This window comes from Perca flavescens, chromosome 15, assembly GCF_004354835.1.
Source record: "Perca flavescens isolate YP-PL-M2 chromosome 15, PFLA_1.0, whole genome shotgun sequence".
Taxonomy (NCBI): Eukaryota; Metazoa; Chordata; class Actinopteri; order Perciformes; family Percidae; genus Perca; species Perca flavescens.
Window position 1 is genome coordinate 10,189,650 of NC_041345.1, and position 26,732 is coordinate 10,216,381.

Genomic DNA, 26,732 nt, shown 5'->3' on the forward strand with positions numbered 1-26,732 from the left:
GTAAATAAATAAATAAAAACCACATCACGAGCCAAACAATAGATAGAAGTACAGGCAGGAGGAAGGACAGCCCTTCCGTGACGTCATCACACCTGCGCCAGGGCTTTCGAATCGACTGAGGCGCGTAAGCAGCACTGCACCTGTAGTTCATGGCGTGGAGTGTTTATAACTGAATAGTTCAGTAGTCATTTATACGTTATTGCTTCGATAATATTGTTCCCTGATGGAGGAGTTAGACGTTGAGCCGGCAATCACCGTAAGTAACTGCTGTAGTTTAGTTTTCTCTCTTTACTCCCTCGGAATAGCATTGCTAACAAGCTAACTGTCTAATCTAACGTTAGCTACATTGAATTATGATGTGAACACAGAAAGTCTCATAACGTGTGTTAGACACACAAGTTTAATAATAGAAACACATACGTCTTAAAAGATTTAAAAAGTGCCAAAGTACTAAGAACTTAATAGGTAACGTTACAATTATAAACAAATACCGTTAGTTAGAAAGTATTCTTAACTAAATCGCCGGCTAATTAAATTAAGGTTAGTAGAATTTTGGTTATGGGCAGAGTGTAAGTACAATTTAAGATAATGAAACGTTGAAAATTTGGCTGGACTGCAAAACAATCTTGAAAGTAATAATGTTCGACTAGTCTCTATTAAATTCTCAATGAAGTTGCAATGACTCTTTGGAAAAAGAGAGCTACTTCATTTAAAAAAAAAAAAAAAAGAAGACAATTTGAGTCTATATTTCATTTCTATCTTTCCATCAGCTGTTTTAGTATATGATTTCATTTTAATGACCCTGTCTCTCTTCTTTAAATGCAGAATATTCCTGCAGCCAGTGATGGGAAGCATTTGGGATTTGCATGGGGTCCAGGTGATATCCTTGCCTATGAGACCCTTTACATGGCATCAAGTATGTGTAGATGTCGACACAAGCCCCTCTCTGTATTTTCACACTCCTGCCATCTCTCTCTTACCTAATGTCACTCTGTTATAACCTTCTGACCTGTATCTTCAGGTGCTAAAGGATCAGGCTGCTCCTTCATCCATGAGGTCAGAAAAGATGAGGACATATATTCCCCCATTTTACGCAAACTCTTCAATGAGTCACATCACATCTTTGTTGGCCTGCAGACAATTAGAGAGGACCTCCCCAGCAAGAACAAGAAAACCCAGTAAGGCCATCTGATGGCTCTCTTCCTGTGCACGTGTTACTGTATTCCTTTTTCAGTGACAAAAGGGCAGATGAAGCATCTGCAGAAATGATTGCATATCATGATTTGTCTTTGTCTTGCTCCTTAGATTTGTCAGCATTAGTAAAAACTATAGATCTGTGATAAGAGCCTGTATGGAGGAGCTTCAGCAAGTTGCAGGTCAGAATTTTGAAATTGTAATATTTTAGTTTCATTGTGATTACTTGGAGATAATAAAGTTTGCATTTCTCTCTTTTTTGCAGTTTCTACAAAAGTTGCAGAAGTGGCCACGCAATATGGAAATCAGGTATGTACTTCTACTGTATGTCTATCAGTGCCACAACAGAGACATTACATCCTTATATGAAAAGTAGACTAATGCACATACAGATGCCATCCGTGTATTAGTTCCTGAACTGAATTATTGCCTAGAGCTATGCAATCACTGACACGTGTCACTTAACACGGTCCCATCCTCAGCCTCTGTTTTGGTGTTACAGGTGTCCATTCTGTTGGCTATAGAACTTATCTGGAATCTGTGTGAAGTGCTGTTCATCGATGCTGCTCCTGGTTAGAGTTTGACTTTGTGTTTATAGTTAATCTCTCTTTTGTATCTTTGAATACATTTTATTATTATTATTATTAAAGACGTGGAGGCTATGAAAACACCCAAACAAAAGTGTGTGTGTCTGTGTGTCTGTGTGTCTGTGTGTCTGTGTGTCTGTGTGTCTGTGTGTCTGTGTGTCCAGCGGGTCCCCTGTTGCTCCACCTCCTAGACTGGGTCAGGTTACACAAGGGTGATGTGGATGAGAAGGCAAGAGAAGTGCTGCAGAGCGAGAGTCCTGCTGAGCACCACGACTACTGGGATGTGGTAGGTGCAACACACACACGTTATGTCTTTGAAACTATTTAAGCTATATGTTTTATTCTCGCATCGTTTTGTATCTGCACTGTGCAGGTGGTGAGTTATGTGCTGCAGGGCAGGTTTGAAGAAGCCAGACAGATGCTGGTGAAGCAGGCCACCCTACAGCCTGCTGCCAGGAACATGTACAAGCTGATGGACACTCTTCTCAGCAAGATGCCCTTCTACAATGTAAAATTATCTTTCAGTAGTTTATCTCATTGTGTAGCTTTACTCTGCCTTGGTAATATGATATTTGCATGATATTTTATATTGTTGACAGCCAGAAGGTGTTAACACAGAAGTTGTTCAACCTTCCTGACACACAAGTTCCTGACTGGCACTCCTCCCTTGCTCCTCAGATATCATACAAACATATTATTTATGTTCATAATGCGCAATTCAAATTGAATATACAGTACATCCGCTCATGAGCAATTCAATGGAGGCTTTCACCTTTTGAACTTTCTATGATAATCCTCAGCCTGGTGGCACCCAGACGCTGACAGAGTTTGATGTGAAGTGGAGACACTGGCATGAGGAAGTGGACCGCTGCCTGCAGGACAACTCGTTTGCCAGCAACCAACATCTGGAGATCATCTGCAAGGTCAGTGGCCTTAGAAGCCCTAGTTGCTGTCCATCCATTGTACAGAATGTACACAATATGTCAAATAATAAAAAAAAAAAAAAAATACTGTAGATTCATTGAGAAGTCTAGTTTAAGACTTTAAATCATGACATTAGTCACATTAATCCAACACCTTTTCCCACCCTTTTTCATGTAATTTTAGATCCTAGTTGGGGATGAAGACACTTTGCTGGAGCACAAGGAGCTACTGAGCACCTGGTACCACTTCCTGGTCACTAGACTGCTCTTCTGCCACCCCACCGTTAAACCCACTGAGTTACACTACTATGCACAGGTACACTACACTGACTGCTGCTGCACCACTCAGCATTCATGTACACTGCTACCACGTTCCTGTTATTTAGTGTGTGTGTGTGTGTGTGTGTGTGTGTGTGTGTGTGTGTGTGTGTGTGTGTGTGTGTGTGTGTGTGTGTGTGTGTGTGTGTGTGTGTGTGTGTCAGTCTTGCATGACGATGTTTCTGGACTTAAGGAGCGTCCCAGAGCCTCTGGACAGCATCTTACTGGCTGCCTTTGAGTTTGACATCCATCAGGTCATCAAGGACTGCAGGTAAAATGCAGAATTACATTAATCTATAAATGCATATAATACAGTACATACAAGCCACATGCGTGTTTATGCCTCCAGTCTATAAACTCTCTCCGAATTTCTCCACCGTGTGTCTCTTCAGCATTGCTCTCAACAACTGGTGGTTTGTGGCCCATCTGACAGATCTGTTGGATCATTGCAAACTCCTCCAGTCTCACAATCTACAGTAAGGACTCGTTTATACATATAATCTGGAGATAACAAGATAACAAGATTACACACTTTATTCATCTAATACTTACTGTGTGTGTATGTGTGTGTGTGTGTGTGTGTGTGTGTGTGTGTAGCTTTGGCTCCAACTTGAGAGAGTTTCTGCTGTTAGAATATGCTTCTGGTCTCTTCACTCATCACAGGTATGATTATCTAAGTATGCTAATTATCCGTATTGTTTGGGGATCCTGTTAACGTGTGTATTTAATTGCTGTGTTCATTTGATGGTTTAGATTTACACAAAGTATTGAAACACGTGGCTTTGGATCGGCAAATTATGACATTTTTATTATTTGTTTTTATGATTACTCTGTAATTTACTGTTCATTAAGTCAGTGCCCTAGAAGGTGTCAGCTCAGCTTAAACACGAGACAGCAACATCATGATATTTTAGTACATCTTATAGGTTGTTTTCTTTTGTGTGCGTTTAGTCTGTGGCAGTTGGCCGTGGACTACTTTGACAACTGCCCAGAGTTTGGCCATGTGTATCTGGAGCTGCAGATTGAGCGTGTACCTTTAGACACGGAGCGCAAAGCCCTCAAGGTGCTCAGGATCTGCGAGCAGAGGCAAATGTCAGAGCAAGGTAGCACATTCTTTCTCTCGTATCCACCTGTCTTAGACAAACACAGACATTAATATAGTCATGTGTTTTTCCAATGCGGTAGGGACTTAAACCTTTTAATTTCTTTTCCTCATCCAGTGCGGAGTATCTGTAAGATCATGGCTATGCGGGCACTGAGGAACAACAGACTGGGCTCCGCTCTCTCCTGGAGCATCAGGGCCAAAGATGCTGCCTTTGCCACCCTCATTTCAGAGAGGTACCCCCACAATGAAAAAGTCCTTTTTAAACGTCTTTCTTATTATGTGTAGTTACAGTGGTGTGAAAAAGTGTTTGCCCCCTTCCTCATTTCCTGTTCCTTTGCATGTTTGTCACACTTAAGTGTTTCGGAACATCAAACCAATTTAAACAATAGTCAAGGACAACACAAGTAAACACAAAATGCAATTTGTAAATGAAGGTGTTTATCATTAAAGGAGAAAAAAAATCCAAACCATCATGGCCCTGTGTGAAAAAGTGATTGCCCCCTAAACCTAATAACTGGTTGGGCCACCCTTAGCAGCAACAACTGCAACCAAGCGTTTGCGATAACGTGCAATGAGGCTTTTACAGCGTCCTGGAGGAATTTTGGCCCACTCATCTTTGCAGAATTGTCCTAATTCAGTTACATTAGAGGGTTTTCGAGCATGAACGGCCTTTTTAAGGTCATACCACAACATCTCAATAGGATTCAGGTCAGGACTTTGGCTAGGCCACTCCAAAGTCTTCATTTTGTTTTTCTTCAGCCATTCGGTGGTGGACTTGCTGGTGTGTTTAGGATCATTGTCCTGCTGCAGAACCCAAGTTCGTTTCAGCTTGAGTACACGAACAGATGGTCGGACATTCTCCTTCAGGATCTCTTGGTAGACAGCAGAATTCATAGTTCCTTTTATCACGGCAAGTCTTCCAGGTCCTGAAGCAGCAAAACAGCCCCAGACCATCACACTGCCACCACCATATTTTACAGTTGGTATAATGTTCTTTTTATGAAATGCAGTGTTCCTTCTACGCCAGATATACTTGGACACACACCTTCCAAAGAGTTCCACTTTTGTCTCATCGGTCCACAGAATGTTGTCCCAAAAGTCTTGGGGATCATCAAGATGTGTTCTGGAGAAATTGAGACGAGCTTTGATGTTCTTTTTTGCTCAGCAGTGGTTTTCTCCTTGGAACTCTGCCATGCAGGCCATTTTTGCCCAGTCTTTTCCTGATGGTGGAGGCATGAACGCTGACCTTAACTGAGGCAAGTGAGGCCTGCAGTTCTTTGGACGTTGTTGTGGGGTCTTTTGTGACCTCTTGGATGAGTCGTCGCTGCGCTCTTGGGGTAATTTTGGGCGGCCGGCCACTCCTGGGAAGGTTCACCACTGTTCCATGTCTTCGCCATTTGTGGATAATGGCTCTCACTGTGGTTCGCTGGATTCCCAAAGCTTTGGAAATGGCTTTATAACCCTTTCCAGACTGATAGATCTCAATTACTTTCTTTCTCAATTGTTCCTGAATTTCTTTGGGTCTCGGCATGATGTGTAGCTTTTAAGGATCTTCTGGTGGACCTTACTGTGTCAAGCAGCTCCTATTTAAGTGATGCCTTGATTGTGAACAGGTGTGGCAATAATCAGGCCTGGGTGTGGCTAGAGAAATTGAACTCAGGTGTGGACAACCACAGTTATAGTATGTTTTAACAAGGGGGGCAATCACTTTTTCACACAGGGCCATGATGGTTTGGATTTTTTTTCTCCTTTAATAATAAACACCTTCATTTACAAATTGCATTTTGTGTTTACTTGTGTTGTCCTTGACTTTTGTTTAAATTGGTTTGATGTTCCGAAACACTTAAGTGTGACACACATGCAAAGGAACAGGAAATGAGGAAGGGGGCAAACACTTTTTCACACCACTGTATGTATTTTTTATTTTTTGCTACCACGGCAGAACCAATTGCCCCTCTGGAACAAATAAAGGTCTTGAACTTGATTCTGTAATATTAAACAAGGCCACACTCTTGTATCCTTCTCTTGTGAGAAGTTACGTTCTTAGTTGAACACCCCTAAAGACAACAAAACAACAAATCACTTTATGTTTGTCAGATCTGGCCATTTGATATACAGTATTGTATTCTGGTGAGGCCTTTTACACAACAGAACAAAAGTAGCTTGAAAAATTACAACTGGTTTGTGATTTTAAATTGCAGCTTGTGTTTGTGACAGGTTTCTACAGGATTACTGTACCAGAGGGACCTTCTCTGATTTGGACCTGATAGACAACTTGGGTCCAGCAATGCTGCTCAGCGACAGGCTCACTTTCCTTGGTATGAACAAGGAATAACACACACACGCACGCACACACGCTAAACTTGTGACTCAAAAGGAAAATTCACACGTCAAATGAGGGGACATTCAGTCAAAGCAGATTTTCTTCTGGACAGTTTTCCTTTTATAGTCTCTTTTAGGCAGTCACATGAGACTCAGACACAGAGACACGTATGCACCGAGATATAAATACTGCTTAATGCAACAGCGTGATATACTGGAAGAATATCAGTGAAAAAAGATGAACCATTCATAAAAACCTTATTAAGATAGAAGTACAGCACATTTAAAGAATGGCTTTTCTTTAAAGGAGGAGCAAAGACAAAAAAAAAACAACCATTTTAATAAAAACAGGTTAGTTAGTAAATGAGAGTGAACAATTCATGCACATGAAAGGTAATTCCATACAAAGTTATCAAATTGCACTTTTATACTGTGTGATAACATCTATGTGAGCATTCGCTTGGTACTGTTCAAAGTATTGGCATGAGCCAGTGTTGTAGTCTGAAAACTTTGCTCTCTTTTCATTCCTAGTGAAGTACCGTGAGTTCCACAAGCTGTACGAAGAGAAGCGCTTCAGTGAGGCGGCCAAGCTGCTCCTCTCCCTCATTACGGCCAAGATCGCTCCCCGAAGCTTCTGGATGACTCTGCTGACTGACGCCCTGCCGCTGCTGGAGCAGAAAGAGGTCAGTCACGGTGCACACTGTGCACTATACTGTGAATTTGGAAAACATTTGTGCTTCAGTAAAGATACATAACCATGTTACATTAAAAGATCAAATTTATATTAATGTTTCCTCCAGGTACAATAAAACTGAATCATTAAGTTACATTGCCTGATCTGTTTAAGATGTATTTGTATTTTCTTCAGATAAATTGATTATGAAAAGGCTGCCTTTCTCCCTTTTCGCTAGCCTGTGTTCCCAAAATTACAATGTTTAAACATGACTGAGCCTCTGACATGGAAGATTACTGTGAGAGAAGGTGGCTTCCAGAAGCATGTTTAAGGCATGGAATGACTACAAAACAAAAACCTCAGTAGACAAAAAAATTCATTAAAACTTGTGTGTGACAAATACATCAAAATCCAAGCTTTGTATAGCTACTTTGTCTAGGAAGTGATTAGCAAACTCTGAGTAGCAATGGAAATGTACATAAAAATAGTTTTGCATCGATAATCGTTTTAGAATTGAATCGCTGGCCTCGGAATCGAATCGTAAGGTGCCAAGAGATTCACACCCCTAATGTTGCTTGCTCAGGTTAGCTCACCCTATAATCACCTGTGCAGGTGGTAGTGTCCAATTAGTGGAGGCTGAGTTAAAGGACAATTCCGGCGCAAAATGAACCTAGGGTTTAATAACATATGTGTACAGAGTCCATTGTTCTCTGGGATCTTTTGTCATGCTAATCGAATGCGTCTCTAGCTTTAAACAAGCTACCGCAAACCGGTGGTTAGCTGCTAAAGCAGATGGTAAATCGCTATTTTTATACCACTAACAAGGCTCAAAATAGCCCCACACTTCAACTGTAGCAAGTCTAACAAGTCTAATCATGATTATGCATTTCCAATTACTAGTCTCAAGACTAAATCTTAGATTGGATCATGGTTTTCTTTTGCATTCTTGTGTCGAAATTAATTTCATAAAAGTATACTTATATTTGATATGGGGACACCGAAAGAATGAATAAAAAAAGGAACTTCAATGCTCACAAAGAAGTTGTTCTGTGGACTGTTTTAACTTAAAGGTGGCTTTGTTTGTTGAATTTTTAGGTGATCTTCTCAGCAGACCAAACCCATGAGCTGATGTTCTGTTTAGAGGAGCTCACTTCCTCACTGAACACCACAGCTCCCAGCACAGACAGGACCATGCAGGTACGCATCTCCTCCTGGTGGTGGTGTTGTTCGGATGCTGTTCATTGTTTGCATAAGAGACTCGCTTTTAGTTGCAATAGGTGCAATATTCTGTTCCTCAGTGTAATTTGGGATAGTGTTGTAAATTTGGTGCTACTGTCCAAATGAAGGTATGTAAAAGCAGGCAAGTCTTTTCCACTTGTAGAGAACAATTAAACCCTGATGCATCGCTGGGCTTGTAATACACAGGGCCCTGTTTTGCACCCGGTGCGGTGCACAGCCAGATGCGAGTGTCTTTGCTATTTCAAGACCGTCCAGCACCCACGTCGTTTAAATAGCAAATGCACCTGCACCCATCTGTGCGCCCATGGGCGTGCAGGTCTTACAGGGAGGATTGTTCAGGTGAATTCTTGGCGTATTGCTATCTTGAGGCAGCGGGAAGTGATCGTACCATTGACAACAAAAACCTGGTCTAAAGTCAATAGCGCAGCATTCCATTGTTATTTTAACAGCTCATTAGTAAAATGCGCCTAGGTTTATGCACGTGCGCACACTATGCTTGTTACACACACAGGGAAGTGCAGCAGCACACAAACATGCAAAAGATTACAAATAAAAATATTACGGTGCAAAGCCGCCATCATAATAGCAATGCGCCAAGGTACAAACGCGCCTGGCTTTTAAAGGGAATGGAAGTTGACACTCACTAAAGTTGACACTGTTGCCCAAAACACACCTATGAATTAATGAAGACACTAAGGACAACCCTTTTGAACCATGCGCCCGGTGCACGGACCCTTTTTTTCTGCTGTCAAACTAGCAAAAGTTTGAGCACACCTGCTCTTTATGCCGTGCGCTTAGAGCGTTAAAATAGCGCCCACAGCCTCAAACTCTGCTGTTGTGCATTTCTTCTTAATGGGGCGGCATCTAGCTCCCCCAGTAAGAGCGTTCGCCCCATGTTGGCTGAAGCGGCGCGGGTTCAAATCCGACCTGTGGCCCTTTGCTGTGTGTCATCCCCCAACTCTCTCCCACTTTCCTGTCTATCCACTGTCACTATAATAAAGGGAAAAGCCCCAAAAAATAATCTTAAAAAAAAGAATCCGCCTTAATGTTCAATACATACAATCCTCTACACTTCTTATAAGAGTGTATTTGTCATTTCAGGATGAAGACATAGAGCAGACCAAGGTGGAGCTCCTGAGACTTGCTCTGGCCAGGAATCTGGCAATGGCTATAGTCAAAGAGGGAACTGTGGAAGCATGAATGGTGACATTAAGAAAGAAAGAAAAGCTCTTCTTTTGCATTTTTGTATTGTATATAAAGTTCAAGTAATCAAAATGTGCTCTTTGATAATAAAACACTTTTCACGATGTATATTGTTGTAAAATCTGACTTTTAGTAAGTTAAATAACCTCAGAACATCTGACATCCATTGAAAGAAATATTTATTTTTTGATGTAGTGAACAAATGGCACATCATACAGTATGTACAGACCTCAACACTCTCCCAACATCTACACGTCACTTGTTCACATAACTTGTCATACAACAAACCAATAGGTACATTACACACTATGTACATTAAACACACACTTCTGTACATCCCATATGACGAGTTGAGGACCACCAGAGAAGGGACCTAAGGGAGGTTTGGGTGGACTGATTTATGAAACTTTACTCCCAGCACAGTTCCACTCTTTCCCACTGCTGAACACACAAGTTATCTGCCTGGTGACAGATTTCCATTTTTTCAAGCTAACAAATTTAGAGCTTTCAGTTCACATTTTCTAGGTTCAGTGATGCACTGAAATACTATTAACACAACAGAAATTAATAAATATGACAAAAATACTCAATACTGACACTGATAGAAGAGTATACATTTAAAACTTTTAAATTCAGAACAAAAATATGGATATCCACTGCTAAAATCATGACTGAAATGCAGACAATTGCCATTCATTTAAAAAAAAAAAATCATTTGAAATAAAACTCAGAATTGGACTCAGTAGACTGAAGTCATGACATTTGTAATTAAAGAATGAACCATCTTAAGTGCAGTTGGTTGCCTTTACAGCACAACATTAAATATTGTTGGTCCACTAATCTAAAACAGGGCTACGTTAACTCGTACAATAGATAACCATGTCAAAACTCTTGATGGCTGAAATAATCAGTACAGTACTTTTTACTTAACGAATGAATGTTTCAGATTACCTTCATCCGAAGACATGCCATTTTCAAATTCCTGGATATATTCAAGTATATTTTCTGTGGGCTAAGAAAGTGCTCAGCCAGAGGAATAAATAAAAGCTTTTGTATCTGTAACTGTTGTTTCTTAGGCTCTGTTTTTACAAACATAATCCATCACATCAGTCAGGTCTGAGCTCTAATGCACTGGTTATTTATAGTACATTCAAATATGTTAGGTTCATCTTGGGGAAAATCCATTAAAATATGTTAGTTCCATCGACCTGTAAACACCATGGCTGTCTTACTTGCCAGCTTTTTGCAGAAAAGTATACAAGCACTATGTAAATACAACTTTTGTGTCTGCTGTTAGCTTCTCACTGCCTGTAACCACAATGGCCAAATTAACAACTATACGGAATGTGAAGCTGAAAGGCAGAGTGCAGCTGAATTTCCCCACCTTCCCCTTCTTTCTCTCTGGGGTAAATGTAAATATGCACACACCCCTTCATGGAGTACGAAGCAGCCTGTCCCTGCTAAGTGGCAGCAGGCCTGCACACTTCTATAGATGTCCCCATGTCTCTGGTGGAGGAAACTGGTTGACCTCTCCAACCTCGTTACACAGACGCTCTCCTAGTGTGAAAGCCAGCTTGTAGCGCAGACGCACCTTCTCCTGTGAAGACGCACACACAAGGAACTCTTAGCATCATCAGCATCGTCCTCAAAGTTGTGTGGCTCCAAAAGTCTTTGTGGTTTGTGTATTTATGTCCTTAAGTGTTACTGTGTCACCTACCTTTGTTGGGTTGGCCAGCAACATGATCTGGTTAATGGAGGCTGGAGGTAGGATAGGGTTAAATGGTGCCAGTTCTGCTCCTGAAGGAGGCTGCAGCTTCACCTTCATTGACTGATGGAGGATGAAAAGAGGAGTCAGCACTGTATTTTTTATACCTTTTATTAAAGCATAATTTAAATTTCTTCAAGTCTTTGTGTTTCCACGGACAGTGTTTGTGGTAGCGGAATAGTAACACAAAAAGTAAAATTTGCGCAAAAAAAAAAAGAATGTACCTCTGAAAGATATGGCTAACTTAGACTGCTGAAGCCACATATCAGCTGCAGCTTAACATAAAACCTGAATTGACCGAGGAATACATGTCTCTACCTTGGGAACAGCCGCTTGCAGTACCACATTGTGAACAAGCAACGGTGCTGTATTGAGCATGGACACCACCATCACCAACACGTCAGGCCTGCCGGGGGGGCAGTCAGATGCAAAGTTGAGGAGCATGCGAACACCGTCCTTATCGTAGGCCGTCACAGGCAGCACTTTACCTGAGGACAGACAGGGCACAGCCAATCAGGAACAGGCAGACATGAGCTGCTCAAAGAGTTTATATCAAGCTTTATATTTTTAAATAATTTGTCCATTAACCAGTCGAGCCCATCATCTCTTCCCTCATGTCCTTACTCGGTCTGATGGCCTCCAGAGGGACGTGCACATTGCTCAGGGAGATGTCTGTGGCTCTGGCCGGGCTGCCCTGAAGGGGAGGGTGGCAGGGGGATAGAGAGCGGAACAGCGGGCTGCCCGGGGCTGAGCCCAGGCTCTGGGCCTTGGCATGGGACAGAGCAGGGGAGCCGGGCATCGTACCCTGGAGAAAAGAAGGTGAAGAAGGAGAACCCTGCCCATGTATGAGGGAAGGTGCTGCTGCAGGCATCCCGAAGCTGCTTCCTTTGGCCGTCATCTTGATGGACAAACTGAAAATCACATTTAATAGATTGCTTTGAGACCTTAAAAGTACTGTAGACTGGTCAACTAAGAGCACCAAAATTACTAAACTTTGTGCACAAAATAAATCCACAAACCTGTCAAAATGTCCACAAACAACGGCGTAATAAGACATTTCTGTGGAAATTGCTATGTTTGCTATTATTCAACTTGTTAGAAAGCAGGGATTTTCCAATTTCCAGTGGAGAGAAAAACACTGTAGATGAATCTTTACCTCTTGTGATCTGAAAAGTCCATCATGGCCAGGTCTTGCAGGTTCTGTAGACTGTGTGTGGCAGCAGCTGGTTCAGCTGGAGGCACTGCAGGACCTGAACAAGCTACACTGCAAAACATATCCACACCTGAAGCTGGAGCCTGCAGAGGAGATCAGATCATTTACCCTCTTCTGTTAGAGCTGCTTGATTATGGAAAAAAAATCATAATCACGATTATTTAACATGATTACTCATTGACTTTTGGAAAGATGTTGCAATTATTAAAAAGTTAAACAAATCAACCGTGAAAACACCAAGAACTGGGAAATTTCCCTTAATACTTTTCCTATTTGAACATTTTTATTTCATTCAGAACACAAGACAAAATAAGAGTTTACTTGCAAAACGTAATGTGCAAAATAATCGTTTTTCTCGATTATTCTGTTTTTGTGATCATTAGGAGCCAAAAACGTAATCGCAATTTAAATTTAGATTAATTGCACAGCCCTGTCACATATTACACATGACTAACAATCTGTGGTTTGGAGTCAGTTGCTCACAAAGCATTTTACAGTAGATGTACCTGCAAGGAAGTCCACTGATTGGTCAATTCATTCAACTTGGGTTTTGATTGGCTGCTAAGAGAGATAGGTGGGTCGTTCAGTCCTGAAAGAAGACATGCATTTGCATCGTCAAAAGAAATAAAAATCCTTTATCTTTAATGCAGTTATTTATGAGACTTCAAGGAAACTTCTAGCTTAGCTTAGCCTAAAGACTGAAAAACGGGGAAAAGTCATTATCTCATGTCAACCTATTATGTCTCGTTTGTTTAATCCAAACAATAAAAGTTTTTTTTTTTTATTAATCAGCCTATCTGTGGGCTGGAAGTAGGTGCAGTAATTAACACATGAGATATTACATGTTTTTAGTAAGCTTTAAAAAGGTGCTGGTCGGCCGATTTTTTGTTAGAGAGCCAGGCGCCAAGCGTTCTTCCCAAAATGACGAATTGCTCCTTTAACTCAACAAGTCACAATAAGGATATACTACCTAGAGACAGCAGCTCATCATCAAGGAGAGAGAGTGCAGCGGAGGCCTTGTCGAGGGGGGGGTGACACGGGCTGTTGCTCTGACTGCCATGGGAGCCGACCGGACGTTTGGGAGGAGGTGGCAGGACAGGGATGGGGGAAGCCGCAGGATTGGTGGAAACAAGATTTGAGGACTGAAAAAGAGGGGCGGCAGGTTGAGGAGGGCTCGGAGTGTCGAGGCCAGTGAGGTCGATCAGCGTATCTGTGGTCTCTGTTGAGTGAAGATCGATTACAGCTGCTGAATTTATCACACAACGCCAGGATATCTGGAGCATTAACAAACATGGTTTTATGTAAAACATAATTAGGAAATGTTTCTCACCACTCTCGCCGTGACCGGCTGTAGAGCGAGGCTCCTCGCTGTCACCGTTGATGGGCTGCCCCTCAACTATCTTCTTATAGGAGTTGATGACTCTGGAGAGGTCATCGCTGGCCTGCAGGATATCACCTGAGGAGCCAGGGGTTACAGATTATACACAAGGAAATAATCAAAATGTCAAGGCAGTGCTTCTTTAGATAGAGAAAATACCAAACAAGCAAACCTAAACTGGTGTCATTGTCTTCTGTCTCAGTAGCCATTTTGAAAGCCGCACGCCTCAGCTTGTCACACCGCTCGTAGAGCTCCTGGGAGGAAAAACAAAGGAGGTGCTGTGACACCAGCTGGTGTTGTTGGAATTTCATTAGTTTGTGAAGCCAGTTTACTTACTTAAACATCACAATGAAAACATATAAAATAACTTTAGCTAGTACTAATTGTGTATCACTCTGACTGCCTTTGATTGCATTATTGCAAATGAAACTGAAAGGAAAAAAGATGAAATGACATGTGTGCCAAATTAACTTTCTCATGATGACAGAGTTGAGTTAGAGCTGATTGGTTGCTTTCAGATAAGCCAAGCGTCAATATTAGACACTAGAACTCAATCAAAATGGCTTGGACAAGAGGGTGTTTTTAAATATTCCTCAATCTGTTAAATTCCTTCCCGCTATGAGAGGGACATATTCCAGTTTCTTTCTTGCAGGTAAGGATTACAGTTTACTATCTAATTTGTGAGAGTGTGTATATTAGTGCACGGACACACACCTTAATGATATCCTTGTCTGAGTCAGAGGAGCTGTCTTTATTGTAGTGGGACAGCATCTCCGTCAGCAGCTTGACATTGATGTTCACCTCTTCCAGTGTGTGTATACGCTTTGTAACCTTATGCACTCGAGCCTCATCCTGACAAAAACAACAAGACACAACGTGCGTGTTGTCATATATGAAAATATTATAGTAGTATCAACTTGGGCAAAACTCTAAGCCAAAACTATTTTAGTTCAACAGTTGAATAAGTTAATTTTATGTGGCCCCAATAATAGCAAGCAGTGTGAGACTGTGATACAAATGTAGCAGTCCATAGAGCGCTTACCTCTTTCACCATGTTTTTAATTAATCTGTTGGCTTCCTGGAGGTCCTCTGGATTTTTACTCCGGAGAAGCTCAGCAAGCAGCTAAAGAGAAAGACACAGACACAGACACACACACAGACAGACACACACACACACACACACACACACACACACACACACACACACACACACACACACACACACACACAGAGTGTGGAGAAGCAGACAGGAGTCTGAAAAAGTGATGATGTCCTTTCTTGGGAATCCATTTAATCAATCAAAGCAAACATTAAAGGTGCTCTAAGTGATGTGACCCGTTTTTTAGGCTACAACATTTTTTGTCACATACATATAGCTGCCTGTCCCCTGAACACACTGTAAAAAAACGCGGTCTCTGTAGACAGCCCAGGCTCCACAAACGGCAACAAAAACAAACTGCGCCGACCTGCACAACGAACCATAACAAACAGAGTTCCAGCCAATAACCGACAAGAAGGAGCTGGTGGAGTCATTGTTACGACCCCAAAGTAAAGCCCAGGGGAAAAGGGGAGCAACAATAATAAATAATAAAACACACACGTAACAGTCATGAATGTGCATTGTGGAAGTAGCCTACGTGCCAACGCTGCTGCAGTGATGGCTCCACCAGCTCCTTCTTGTCAGTTAGACCGCATTTTTTTACAGTGTGTTCAGGGGACAGGCAGCTAGCGGATAGTAAGGAGATGTTTGCTGTATGTGACGAAAAATGTTGTAGCCTAAAAAACGCGTCACATCACTTAGAGCACCTTTAATTATTATGACAGGACAGGTTTTCTTTCCTTATTTTCCTGAGTTCCTTCAAATGTAAAACAACCTGTTTGAATCACAACATTACAGAAGAGGGAGCAGTCATGTAGTCATGAATGATCTGGTGCTTCTTGTTTTATAGTGCTTTGTTTTATTAGTTTGAGTTTTGTATTGCTTTGTCTGTTGAGTTCTGAGTTTTGAGTTTGTGAGTTTTGTATTGTCTCTTTACGATTTTTTGTTTTAATGATGGGCATTGCAGATTATTTTAGGCTGTAAATGCTGGGGTGTGTGGCATTGGTTTCTGCTGTATACTTTGTCCCTATACAAATAAACATAAAAAAAATAAAAATAAACAGATGTAGTTTTCCTTCAATCTCTCACCTTGCCCATGTCCTCGTTGTCAAACACCGGATGTTTTGGTCGTGTCGGAGGAGAGGGAATCAGAGTCTTGTCCAGCGGTAACTCCGGGTCTTGTTTCACAAGGCCTGGTGAGGAAAGTGACGATAATAAGAGGTCTTTTTTCACATGCATCATGTTAATCGCGCCATCTAACTGATCTCAACACACCCTGTACTCTCAGCGCCTGGTAGGCTTCACCGATCTTGGTTTCATTTGGAAAAGCCACCGTCCAGCTGTACAGCATCTCTATAATCTTCATCTTCACCTTCTCAGGTGAACTCTTCCCCATGTACTGGAAACAAGAGGTGATTAAAAAGAGCCTGGATGGTAGGACATTACAGTCAGCATACTTTTCACATAAACCAATTTGGAGACTGCTTACCATTGGAGACACAATTTTAACCAGCTCATTCAAAAATCTGTATTTTCCGACTTCATTATGAAACCTTCTCCCACAGTTCTTCATACATGCCTCCAATACCTGTACATAAAATCGTTAAAATTAAGCCATGTTGAGGAAAAAAAGGGTGCTTGTTAATATTTAGGTGAATGATTTCTTACTGTCAGAGCCTGAAGAGCTTCCCATTCTTGTGGTGAGTAGATTTTATGGATGAGCAGAGTCACAGCTATTTGAGGACTGCAAGAAGAAATTCCAGATGACACATTTTTTCTTGTTGGTGACTACAAAAAAAATGGTTTGCAAAATACATCACAGACATACCCTTCCAGTTCCTTGTTGATTTGATCACAGAAGCCCATAATGTACTCCCAGTCCTCCTGTCTGTTTGTCGGATGGGTGGCTTTATCTGTTAGAGAAAGACATTTACATTAGGCCTACACTAACTTACAGTAACTGGTGTGTTTGAGGAGCATTATGTAAAAATAACATATCTGAATCAATGCACACATCACATCCTAGTGAAAATATGGCTTCCGGTGAGTCTTGTGATCAACATAACAATGCAGCAATTGTTGTCCTCCTTCCTCTATGTAATTGCTGATGTAGTTGTCATGGCATTAGCAGTGCTGCTCATTCATCATTCAGACAAACAGTTTTTCTGTCCAACAGCTGCAACTATACTGAGGGACAACTATCTGTAGAGCTTCTCTGAACAATCCCTGCACACACTGAGCGGTTACTGGTAAATGTGACCCAGACCGTGTTTATTAAAGCTCTCCACCCATCCTGCTAATGATGCAGTTGACTGTAAACCAGGACCCACTATATTAGCTTTCCTTCAGCAGCTGAATGTCAGCTATCAGCTCCAGTACTAACGGATGTCCTGCCCTGCCCTTGTCAATGTATCTAGCTAATTACACACATTATTTAATTCATAAAATGGGATTAATCACTCACTGAGCCAAGATTCGAGCGACTCCCCTTCCTGGTACGCCATAGCACTAAAAACACATTGTAAAAACATCGCGTGACGTCACCAGCGTGTGCGCGAGAGTCCAAAATTATTGCTCGGATTTTTTTTGTGTGGAAAAAGACGAAACAGCATCTAACATCGAACAATTGTATTTTTTTTTTCGTTTCGCCTCGGTGTTTAATTTAAAATCTTCAGAATGAAATGCTAATGCTTTTATTCCGAAGGCATGTGCACGAGGTACTAACCTGGGGTCCTAACTGACTCCACATTTTCAAGATGGCTGCTTCCATCTCGGGATTATTAAAACCTTGGACACCAAGGTAATTCTAATCATAAAAAGACACAAACAATTAACAGGTGGTGTTGGCTATCTGTTTAATATCTCTGTTCTGTGGGCTTGTATACTGTCTATGGCTGTGGGTGTCAGTCATTATCGAAACGACAATGTAAAGTACCCGGTTGCACAGCGAGTAGCGCTAATGTTAAAAATCTGAATGTGAAGTAGCAAGGCTGTGATAAACCATTCTCTTATTTATTGATCCGTTTTAAGTTTCGATCTTTTTTAATCAGTCAAATCAACGATGTACTCTGTAACGTGTCTAAAATAATGACATGTTCCCATCACACGTTAACAGAACAAAGCAAAATGTCTTATTTTCATCATCGATTGATCTGTCGATTATGTTTTTGTTTATTTAATCGTTCAATCTATAAAATGTTTTAAAACGGCAAAAAAAGGTCCGTTTCCAAAGTCTGAGGGGACAAATTAAAATTGTTTGACCAATAGTACGTTATTTAATTTACAATTATTTATCTATCCATCTATCTATCTATCTATAAATCTATTAATAAATTGCAGGAAAGTCTGTCTGTCTGTCTCTCTCTCTCTCTCTCTCTCTGTGTGTTTTAAGCGCATATCTCTTGAACCATTAGTCGATGGATTTCAAACTTGACAGATGTCTTGCTACAGGCATGAGTAAGTGCAGTGCAGTTTGACGTTGTTTGAATAAGAAATGCAAAAGATATTGTCGGTAAAAGAAGCACACATGGCTTTTGCTGCTCTAACCGCTGTCAGGTAAATATAGTAGTACAATGTCTTCCTCTGATGTAGACGTAGCCTACACTGTAAGTCAGTAGTAGGGTATACAGGGGAGTTGCATATGAAGTGGTTTGGGGTCCTTCTGTAAGTAATATTGGGGTACAATTTGGTTTTGACGAATTCTACAAGCAGCAATACCACAGGCCAAGCAATCGGCCGTTTCCAAACAGGCACATTTTCAACGGGCACCGCACTAGTATATATAAAACTGAGAAATGCAGCAAATCCTTATTAAGAGTTAATCTTCTGTTGATCGACTAATCATTTCAGCAGTCCTTCACACACATGCAATTTAAAAAGTTTGGAAATTGTATTTGATAACACGATAAAATTAAATCAATTAATTCTGCAACTAACGATTCTTTTTAGAACAAATACTTTCTCCTGAATACTTTCTCAGTCATTGAACTAATCATTTGATCTCTAAAAATGTCAGAAAATAGTAAACATGTACATCTTCAAAATGCTTGTTCTGTCTGACTGGAACAGTCCAAACCTGAAAGAAATGTAATTAAATTTGATGATTTTTTTTATAAATAACAGGAAAAACCAGCAAATTTGACAATTCACAGCCAGTAAATCCTGATCACTGCACACACATAAACTCTCACAGTAATTTGTGAAACTCTGCTCTCTTACTTGTCCTTTCTCTGCAGAGTGCTCCTAGTGAGGTGGAGCAGATACAACCCTTACTATCTGGAGCCAGAGGTCAGGAAGGAGGCCTACAGCACCCCGGAGATGGAGCTGAGTAATGAGGAGAAAGCGCAGCGGGAGCTCAAAGCGCTCCGACCCATCAAGGCAGCAACCAGTGGAGTCAGCAGCTCTGTTTTCAGCGACCCAGTCCTCAGGTACAACAGACATCCCAGCTCACTGCAGCTGGTCGCGTGTTCAGTCAAAGCTGTGCATCACAGAGTTCATGTCAGATTGTCATTTTTTGTCTTTGCTTTTCAGTAAATTCATCAACATGTTAATGACGGATGGAAACAAGGTTTTGGCCAGAGAGATCGTGACACAGGTAAGAAAGCCAACACTGTTCACAGTCTCAAAGATTTGCTGTTTGGCTGTAATAGTATACAAATTACCACATGTTCTCTCTCTGCTTCCAGACCCTGGAGAGCATAAAGAGGAAACAGGTGGAGAAATACCATAAAGCTCCAGAAGGGAAGAAGGAGGAGATTGAGTGTAACCCCTACACCATTTTTCACCAGGCTCTGGAGAACTGTAAGCCTGTCGTTGGACTGGCCAGCATACAGAAAGGTGGAAAGTACTACCAGGTGAGCGATGAGGCAGATTAGCTCTTTTGTTAAATTGATAGGTCTTGAGAAACAGTTGTTGATCTTGTGCCAACCACCCCGTTCTCATCCCACTCAGGTGCCCATCCCTCTGACTGACAACCGCCGTCGCTACCTCGCCATGAAATGGATGATCACAGAGTGCAGGGACAACAGACACCGACGCACACACATGTACGAAAAACTTTCCCAGGAACTGCTGGCAGCATCTGTGAAGGAGGGCAACGTTATCAAGAAGAAGTTCGAGCTGCACAAGATGGCCGAAGCCAACAGAGCCTACGCCCACTACCGCTGGTGGTAGAGAGAAACCCCTCAGGACTGAAATTCAAATGTTTCAAAGACGGGACAGATGTGTTGGCAACAAAGGGTCACAGAAGATAACAGCTACACCTTTTTTTGTTGCTCGAAGCGCTTCTGTAAACGGTGAACATCGTGAAAACCCTTTGGAGGGAGGACTACACTGTAAAAAGTGCTATAGGACATCAGTGAAATATAAAGACTAAACACTGTCACTTTTTGTATTGAGAAATTGCATTGCATATATACAGTAGTTGTGCTCAGCTGTATTGTTAATAAACACACAATTAAGGAAAATCTTCCAAGATTTATTAGAAGAAATACATCATCATTAATTGTTCAACCCAACCATACAAAATGGAATTGAGTAAAGTAAAAATGTAATAAAATACATAAATAGATATTGCAGTCAGTACTGTACCCTGTCAATAAGGGAATATTGGTGTCTACAGCGTTCAAACTTTTAATTTAACTCTTTATGATCAGTGTAATGCATTATTAAACCCATTTTACATCAGTTTGTTTTTAGTCTGAAGGTGTTCAAAAATACCAAAGCTTGTATAGAAATCTTCAAACAAATAATAAAAAGAAAAAAAGGATTTGGTGAAATCTTACACAATTTCCTAAATCCTTACCATGCCTGGGCTTTTAATCAAATTATTTTCTAACATGAGGATTCTTTGTCTGAATTGATCAGAGGTTGATTTGTCTGCCAATTTTTATATTAAGCTTTACTTATTTACATATAATTACAAGTACAGCTTCTTAAACAATGCCTTTTCAAAGAGATGTAACATTTTAGCCACATGACGTGTCTCCTTTGCTTGTGTCTGTCGGAATCCAAGGCACAGCTTTGGTTGAGGACTGTAAAGCCATCACTGAGGTTCTTAAAAGGTAACTAAAGACTCCAATGCAAATCTGAGCTCAGCTACATACTGTAGTGTAGCTAGTGCTGGTGGTGCTAAATTCAAAGGAAAACTACTACAAATTCTACTAGCATTATACTCCTGATATGTGAAGAGAAGATAAATACCTACTCCTCCGGCAGTGGTTTTTTTTTTTTACTGCCATACATTTGACAGCTTTAGTTAAAGTTAATATGCAGCTTCAGACTAATAATACAAAATATGATCAACAAATAGAACTTAATGCATCCCATGAGGGGAAATTCACAAGCTACCCTGCAGTTATAAAGTAATTTAAAAGAGCCCTGCCTTGACCAGCTGCAATATTAAATGCAAAGTATTTACATATCAATGCATTAATAGTAAGAATGCAGTAATATGAAATGTGTCATTCTTCATAATGAGTACTTTTACTGTGGCAATGCTACTTTTGTGGCATTAGTACTTCTTCCACCACTGTCCTCCAGCTCCTCAACTACAAACAAGATAAGGGCTTAGGCTTTGTTAACAAGTATTAGATGATGCTGTTATAATTTGGCACGAGTTGTTTAACAAATGAAACTTGTGATTGCAGAAATGTATTGAATATCTGATTGACTTATCTGTAGAAACATAGTTTAATTATGAACCAATCTCTTGGTCTATTTATAAGTTGAGCCATAAAAATAAAAAAATAAAAAGTCCCTGAAGTAAGAAACAAACACTGTACTGCATTTTACACATGTAACATAATATAACCTAACAGTAACACAGGAATCCTACAGGACAAATAGGAAGAAAAGTCCTCTGAACTGCATTTCAAACCTTTTGTAAAAATGTCAATTCTACACTGAAAAATATTTAACTAAATAATTAAAATATAGATTTTTAATTAAAGTTGGTCACACAACAATAAAAAGTAAAGCAAGGACCAAATCAGCTTGCATCTGACTGGAATGTCTGTCCCAAGTCCTTTTGGATTTGGTAAAAAAAAAAAATAAGTTGGACTTTAAAATGTTTTCTCAAAAAAGGAATGCCTGCAAGGTCAATTTAAAAAAAAATAAAAAATCTTCAGCCTCTTTAGCTGTAATCAAACTTCAACAAACATCAAACAAAGTGTACCTGAATGTGGCTAAACCTTGTTAACTTAACTTCAACACCTTGTGAACTATTGCACATTCCACATCCACTGCACCATGTCTCAGTAATATTATCAAACGCATGGAACAACCCAGCAAAATCAAAAAGTCTTTTTACAGTTGATGAACCGCCATCTTCTCAAAACCTGCAGGATTGTCCTTCATGAATTTGCTGTTTTTTTTTTTTTTTTTAATAATCGGGGGGGGGGCGCCTAAGGAGAGGTATCCAAGGTGCTTGAAGGTTGGGTAACACACCTGCAAACACAGCTGCCCAGCACCCTTGTCTTCGCAACAATCCTAATCGGCTATTTCACTGTAGTAGTACTTGTGGGCGGTGCTGCTGAGCAGCCAGCCTCCAGCCCTGAACTCCAGGATCTCCAGCAGCAGCAGACGGGCCATGGAGGTGAGGCCCTCCTGTAGCAGGAAGCCGTCCCGCAGCAGGAAGAACAGCTCGTCCATCCGCGGGCTGTTCACCTTCTCCAGCTGCTCTCCGATGCGATGCAACTGCAGCACCAAACAGTCCACCTGCAGAGGGAGGCGCAGGAGATGTCAGGGACTATGTGTGACATAAAGACGCCCTCGGGAAGTATGGTTTCTTATGTACACGTATATTTATAAAACTATCAAACAAAGGATGTTATAATAATTATAATGTTCCTTATAATATTGATTGTTTTGAAAAATGGATATTCAATCAATCAGGGTACAAGCGGCCAAAATGGGTTTCCTCAGGAGTGTGGCTGGCGTCTCCCTTAGAGATAGGGTGAGAAGCTCAGTCATCCGTGAGGAGCTCGGAGTAGAGCCGCTGCTCCTTTGCGTCGAAAGGAGCCAGTTGAGGTGGTTCGGGCATCTGGTAAGGATGCCCCCTGGGCGCCTCCCTAGGGAGGTGTTCCAGGCACGTCCAGCTGGGAGGAGGCTCGGGGAAGACCCAGGACTAGGTGGAGGGATTATATCTCCAACCTTGCCTGGGAACGCCGATCCCCAGTCGGAGCTGGTTAATGTTGCTCGGGAAAGGGAAGTTTGGGGTCCCCTGCTGGAGCTGCTCCCCCCGCGACCCGACACCGGATGAGCGGACGAAGATGAATGGATGAATATTCAATCTTTTTACCCATTAATAAATTAAGATGAAAGATGATATACTCTGAAAAGAAATGTTTGTAATATTACATGTTTTGCCTTTAGGGTCATTCATTTTTCTCAAAGTTTTTGTATCCACGAAGAGTGATGGTGTTGTAATTATTGTATTTTTTAAGAAAAGGATGATGTTTTGTATACTTGGTATCCATGGTGATTAGATAGCCGAAAACATTTGTGAACTAGAAGGGCATTCAAAGAGCACAGACCTTGGCCAAGGTGTTCCCTATCTCACAACTTTTCCCAGTCAGGAACTGACTGAACATTTGTCTGATCATTCCAACACCACATGAATGCAGCACACACGCCCTATCTCACAATGCTAACAAAAGTTTGTAAAAATGTGCGTATCCGCCCCATGATTCAGCTCCAAAATGTAATGGGTTCTTCCTTGGCCCATGCTACACCCTTCCACCAAGTTTTTCTGTAATCCTGCTGACAGACAAACAAACATGACCTCCTTGGCGGGGTAATAGTGTACTGGAAAAGAGACTTGATGGAGGGGCACACAGGTCTGCAACTCGCTGTGTGTGCATTCCCAAAGTAAGAAATGAGGAATATTGCTACCATTGCCTGTGACCCAGGGCACTGGCCTATAAATCGGAAGTGCTCCTAAATACTTTTGGGACAAATGTCTGCACATGCATGATATTTATCAATATCAGCAAAATAAAAATAAAACACAATATAAGAGCTTACAGTGAAAAAGTAGTTTACCAAATAAACATCTAAACTAATTAATATAAAAAAGAAAATAACTACACATTCTTTCTCACCTCCTCCTCATTCATTAGAGCATCTGGTTGGGCCAGCCGGATCAGACAGTCATACACAGGATGCACCAGAGCCACCATCGGCATGTTGTTCACCTAAATGTCAGACAAACAGAGAGCGCTTACAGCAGCTGCTATCATAGTTAAACACTTTTGTTAAGGTAACTGTGTGAAGTCCTTGATAATAATTTTTTTTTAAATTAGCACCTGACTGTCACCATAAAAGAGTCAACCTGTGAATAACGACAATGGCCGTTATCAAGGATGACACCCGAGTTCCTGTGAAAGTGAACTAGGGCCACACCTTTCAGGCTCATTTTCCCACCACTGTCATATTAAACACTTCTACTGTATAACCACACTTACAAGCCATATTTTCAAGACGTTGCAGCAACAAGAGAGGCACATGTAGTGTTTTGCTACATTGAACACAAGATACAATCAAAGGCATTACAAGGTGACAGCTAAAAGAAAGCCATTTTACAGATGCTTTGAGACGCTCCAGACTTGTTTAACAATGCAGCTCTGTATTTATAATTAAGACAATATAACATATTGAACATATGTTACCTTAGCAGGAAACAACAATAACTTACTTTGAGGTAGTCAAAGATGTTACAGATGAACGAGACGTAGCACACCCACTCCTGCAACGAGCGCCCCCTCGTCTCCTCGCGGTTCTTGAACTCCTGCTGGAGCCGGTTCAGCAAATTTCTCCTGAACACATTTCCATTGTTCTGCTTGGCCTCGGCCTGCACGCGGTGACCAAGAGAGGTCAGAAAAACAGGTGGAGTATGGACAAAAAGTTAGGAAACATAGAAGTGTAGGTAAGCTGGCTTAAGAGCCTCCTGTTGCTCGAGTGTAAACTACCAAATAGGCATTAATAAGGTAAGAGGATGAAGAATGTGGCTAAGTCCTGCTCTGGTTTCTTAAATCCCTCTGTCTTAATGGTGCTCAGTGTCTTGATCAAAGAAACTAATGTGGATAACAACTACTGTTAAATGGACAACCAGTCCATCAAACTGCAAACAGTATGGACCTGCACGATGGTGTAGCAGATGCGTCCAGCTTCTTTGCTGAACACCTGGTCCTTTAACGACTGATCCATGATGATATCGGATACCTTCTCCAGGTTCACTGAACTTGGATCTGAAGGAAACAAAACAGCATTTACAAAAAAAGATTGTTTGAAATGTTTATCATTTACACAGTGGCTGCTGAGTTCTTTTATTTATTTACATCTCAACAACATCATGACAACGCAGGAAAGGTTTCAAAAAGTATTAAAGACGTTTGCAACATTGGAATGCTGAAATTCCTATAAGTCAGTAATAAGAGGACTATAACATGCTAACCTTTCAAGGCTGTTTTCAGCAACATCTGTGTGTCCAGGTCAAATGACTGGATCCTGTAGTCATCAGTGGTGTTTTCCATGATAGATGGTAGCATCCAAATTACACCTTAAGACTGTCACGCTGGAAAGATCAGACGATATTATTTACTGCCTTTTAGATGGGGTTTTCAAAAGTAACGCAAGCTTTTCACACACATTGAAGTTCTACTTCAGGCTTTGGCACAAAATACATTACAGACAGAGACCGCAGAACAATTTGTGTGACAACAATGACGGCAAAATCCTGTGCTGTCATCAAACTAGCTGCAGCCACAGCTCATTCACTGAGGGATAGGAGGGATTATATGGGCACACTCGGGTCAACCAAAGGGCCACCCAATACCCCAAAATCAACAGATGTAACACAACCACAAAGCATTCTTTTAAATTGTGAGGTATGCTCATTACGTAACTTACGCTACTTTACGTTAACGTTACATCTAACGTTAGCTAACGTAAAACGTCAACTTGGGTAACGTTATTTGGGTTTATCCTTCTTATATACTGTCTATGGGTTTACGAGAGTAAATATGAAGCGTTAACACAATTTTACGTTTTGTTGTGAACACACTAACGTTAATAGATAACTAGCGTTAACTTATATAGCATTAGCTAGCTTGTGTGCTTCTTCTCAATTGCAGAAACCTAACGTTAGCGTTATAGACGAGTAACGTTAGCGTCAAGTTTTATACTTAACACAACGTTACCTACATTTACGCTACAACCGCCCGCCAAAAGAAAGAAACGTGTTAACGTTTACCAGATATCGAGTTGACAGAAAATCCGTCTATTTTACTTAGCTAGCTACATTTCGATAAAAAATAAGGGACAAAATTACCTAAAATGTGCGCCTATTCTTTACATCTAAGCTGGACATACCACTTAGGTAGATGTACGGACCATAAGCAGCAGACGTAACTTAACTCGACGCAGCCTTTCAAAGCTCCAAGCTAAGGTATCACAGCAAGATACATCTCTGCCTCTCTTCACCTCGACAAAAAAAACCTAACTACCACAGACTGTATAAAACAGGTAACCACGAAACGAGGGCTATTTATTTCTGTATCGGCCGTAACGTCCTTATTCTCGTAGTCACAACACGTATCTACACTTCTGCCTAATTTGAAACTTTTATTTTGAATGTTTTCACCAAAAATAATATTATAAAATACTATATATAGGACCCTCTCGGAAATGAGATGACACATCTCAAGAGGTATTC

General features: G+C 41.0%; 4 protein-coding genes across 7 annotated transcripts; 2 read left to right on the top strand and 2 right to left on the bottom strand.

Annotated features, from left to right (window-relative positions):
• Positions 1-59: 59 nt before the first annotated feature.
• On the top strand, positions 60-9,672 carry nup85 (nucleoporin 85). The gene is made up of 19 exons (XM_028598670.1): positions 60-256; positions 826-916; positions 1,022-1,178; positions 1,306-1,376; positions 1,460-1,503; positions 1,697-1,766; positions 1,946-2,067; positions 2,155-2,289; positions 2,582-2,704; positions 2,889-3,020; positions 3,187-3,293; positions 3,415-3,498; positions 3,620-3,685; positions 3,974-4,125; positions 4,243-4,360; positions 6,345-6,445; positions 6,981-7,132; positions 8,218-8,319; positions 9,463-9,672. Exons 1-19 carry the CDS (start codon positions 224-226, stop codon positions 9,559-9,561), a joined length of 1,959 nt encoding a protein of 652 aa, XP_028454471.1. The 5' UTR covers positions 60-223; the 3' UTR covers positions 9,562-9,672.
• A 54-nt stretch (positions 9,673-9,726) lies between these two features.
• Positions 9,727-17,747, bottom strand: gga3b (golgi associated, gamma adaptin ear containing, ARF binding protein 3b). Its single transcript, XM_028598668.1, has 17 exons — positions 17,484-17,747; positions 16,848-16,932; positions 16,688-16,763; positions 16,509-16,607; positions 16,295-16,418; positions 16,109-16,212; positions 14,963-15,043; positions 14,635-14,772; positions 14,093-14,174; positions 13,873-13,998; positions 13,513-13,761; positions 13,049-13,131; positions 12,486-12,625; positions 11,954-12,240; positions 11,648-11,817; positions 11,282-11,392; positions 9,727-11,161 (listed from the first exon to the last, which is right to left on the bottom strand). Exons 1-17 carry the CDS (start codon positions 17,548-17,550, stop codon positions 11,051-11,053), a joined length of 2,133 nt encoding a protein of 710 aa, XP_028454469.1. The 5' UTR covers positions 17,551-17,747; the 3' UTR covers positions 9,727-11,050.
• Positions 17,564-20,704, top strand: mrps7 (mitochondrial ribosomal protein S7). Its single transcript, XM_028598671.1, has 5 exons — positions 17,564-17,819; positions 19,255-19,446; positions 19,550-19,613; positions 19,705-19,872; positions 19,970-20,704. The coding sequence occupies exons 1-5, from the start codon at positions 17,776-17,778 to the stop codon at positions 20,189-20,191; spliced, it is 690 nt and encodes a 229-aa protein (XP_028454472.1). The 5' UTR covers positions 17,564-17,775; the 3' UTR covers positions 20,192-20,704.
• Positions 20,480-26,538, bottom strand: mif4gdb (MIF4G domain containing b). Of its 4 annotated transcripts, none has more exons than XM_028598675.1 (6): positions 26,411-26,538; positions 25,473-25,592; positions 25,157-25,266; positions 24,714-24,869; positions 24,121-24,213; positions 20,480-22,735 (listed from the first exon to the last, which is right to left on the bottom strand). In XM_028598675.1, exons 2-6 carry the CDS (start codon positions 25,564-25,566, stop codon positions 22,508-22,510), a joined length of 681 nt encoding a protein of 226 aa, XP_028454476.1. In that variant the 5' UTR covers positions 25,567-25,592; positions 26,411-26,538; the 3' UTR covers positions 20,480-22,507. The 4 variants fall into 4 exon arrangements, with proteins under 4 accessions (XP_028454476.1, XP_028454474.1, XP_028454473.1 ...); XM_028598673.1 differs by having other exon boundaries at positions 26,390-26,538; XM_028598672.1 differs by having other exon boundaries at positions 26,349-26,536.
• Between the last annotated feature and the right edge of the window lie 194 nt (positions 26,539-26,732).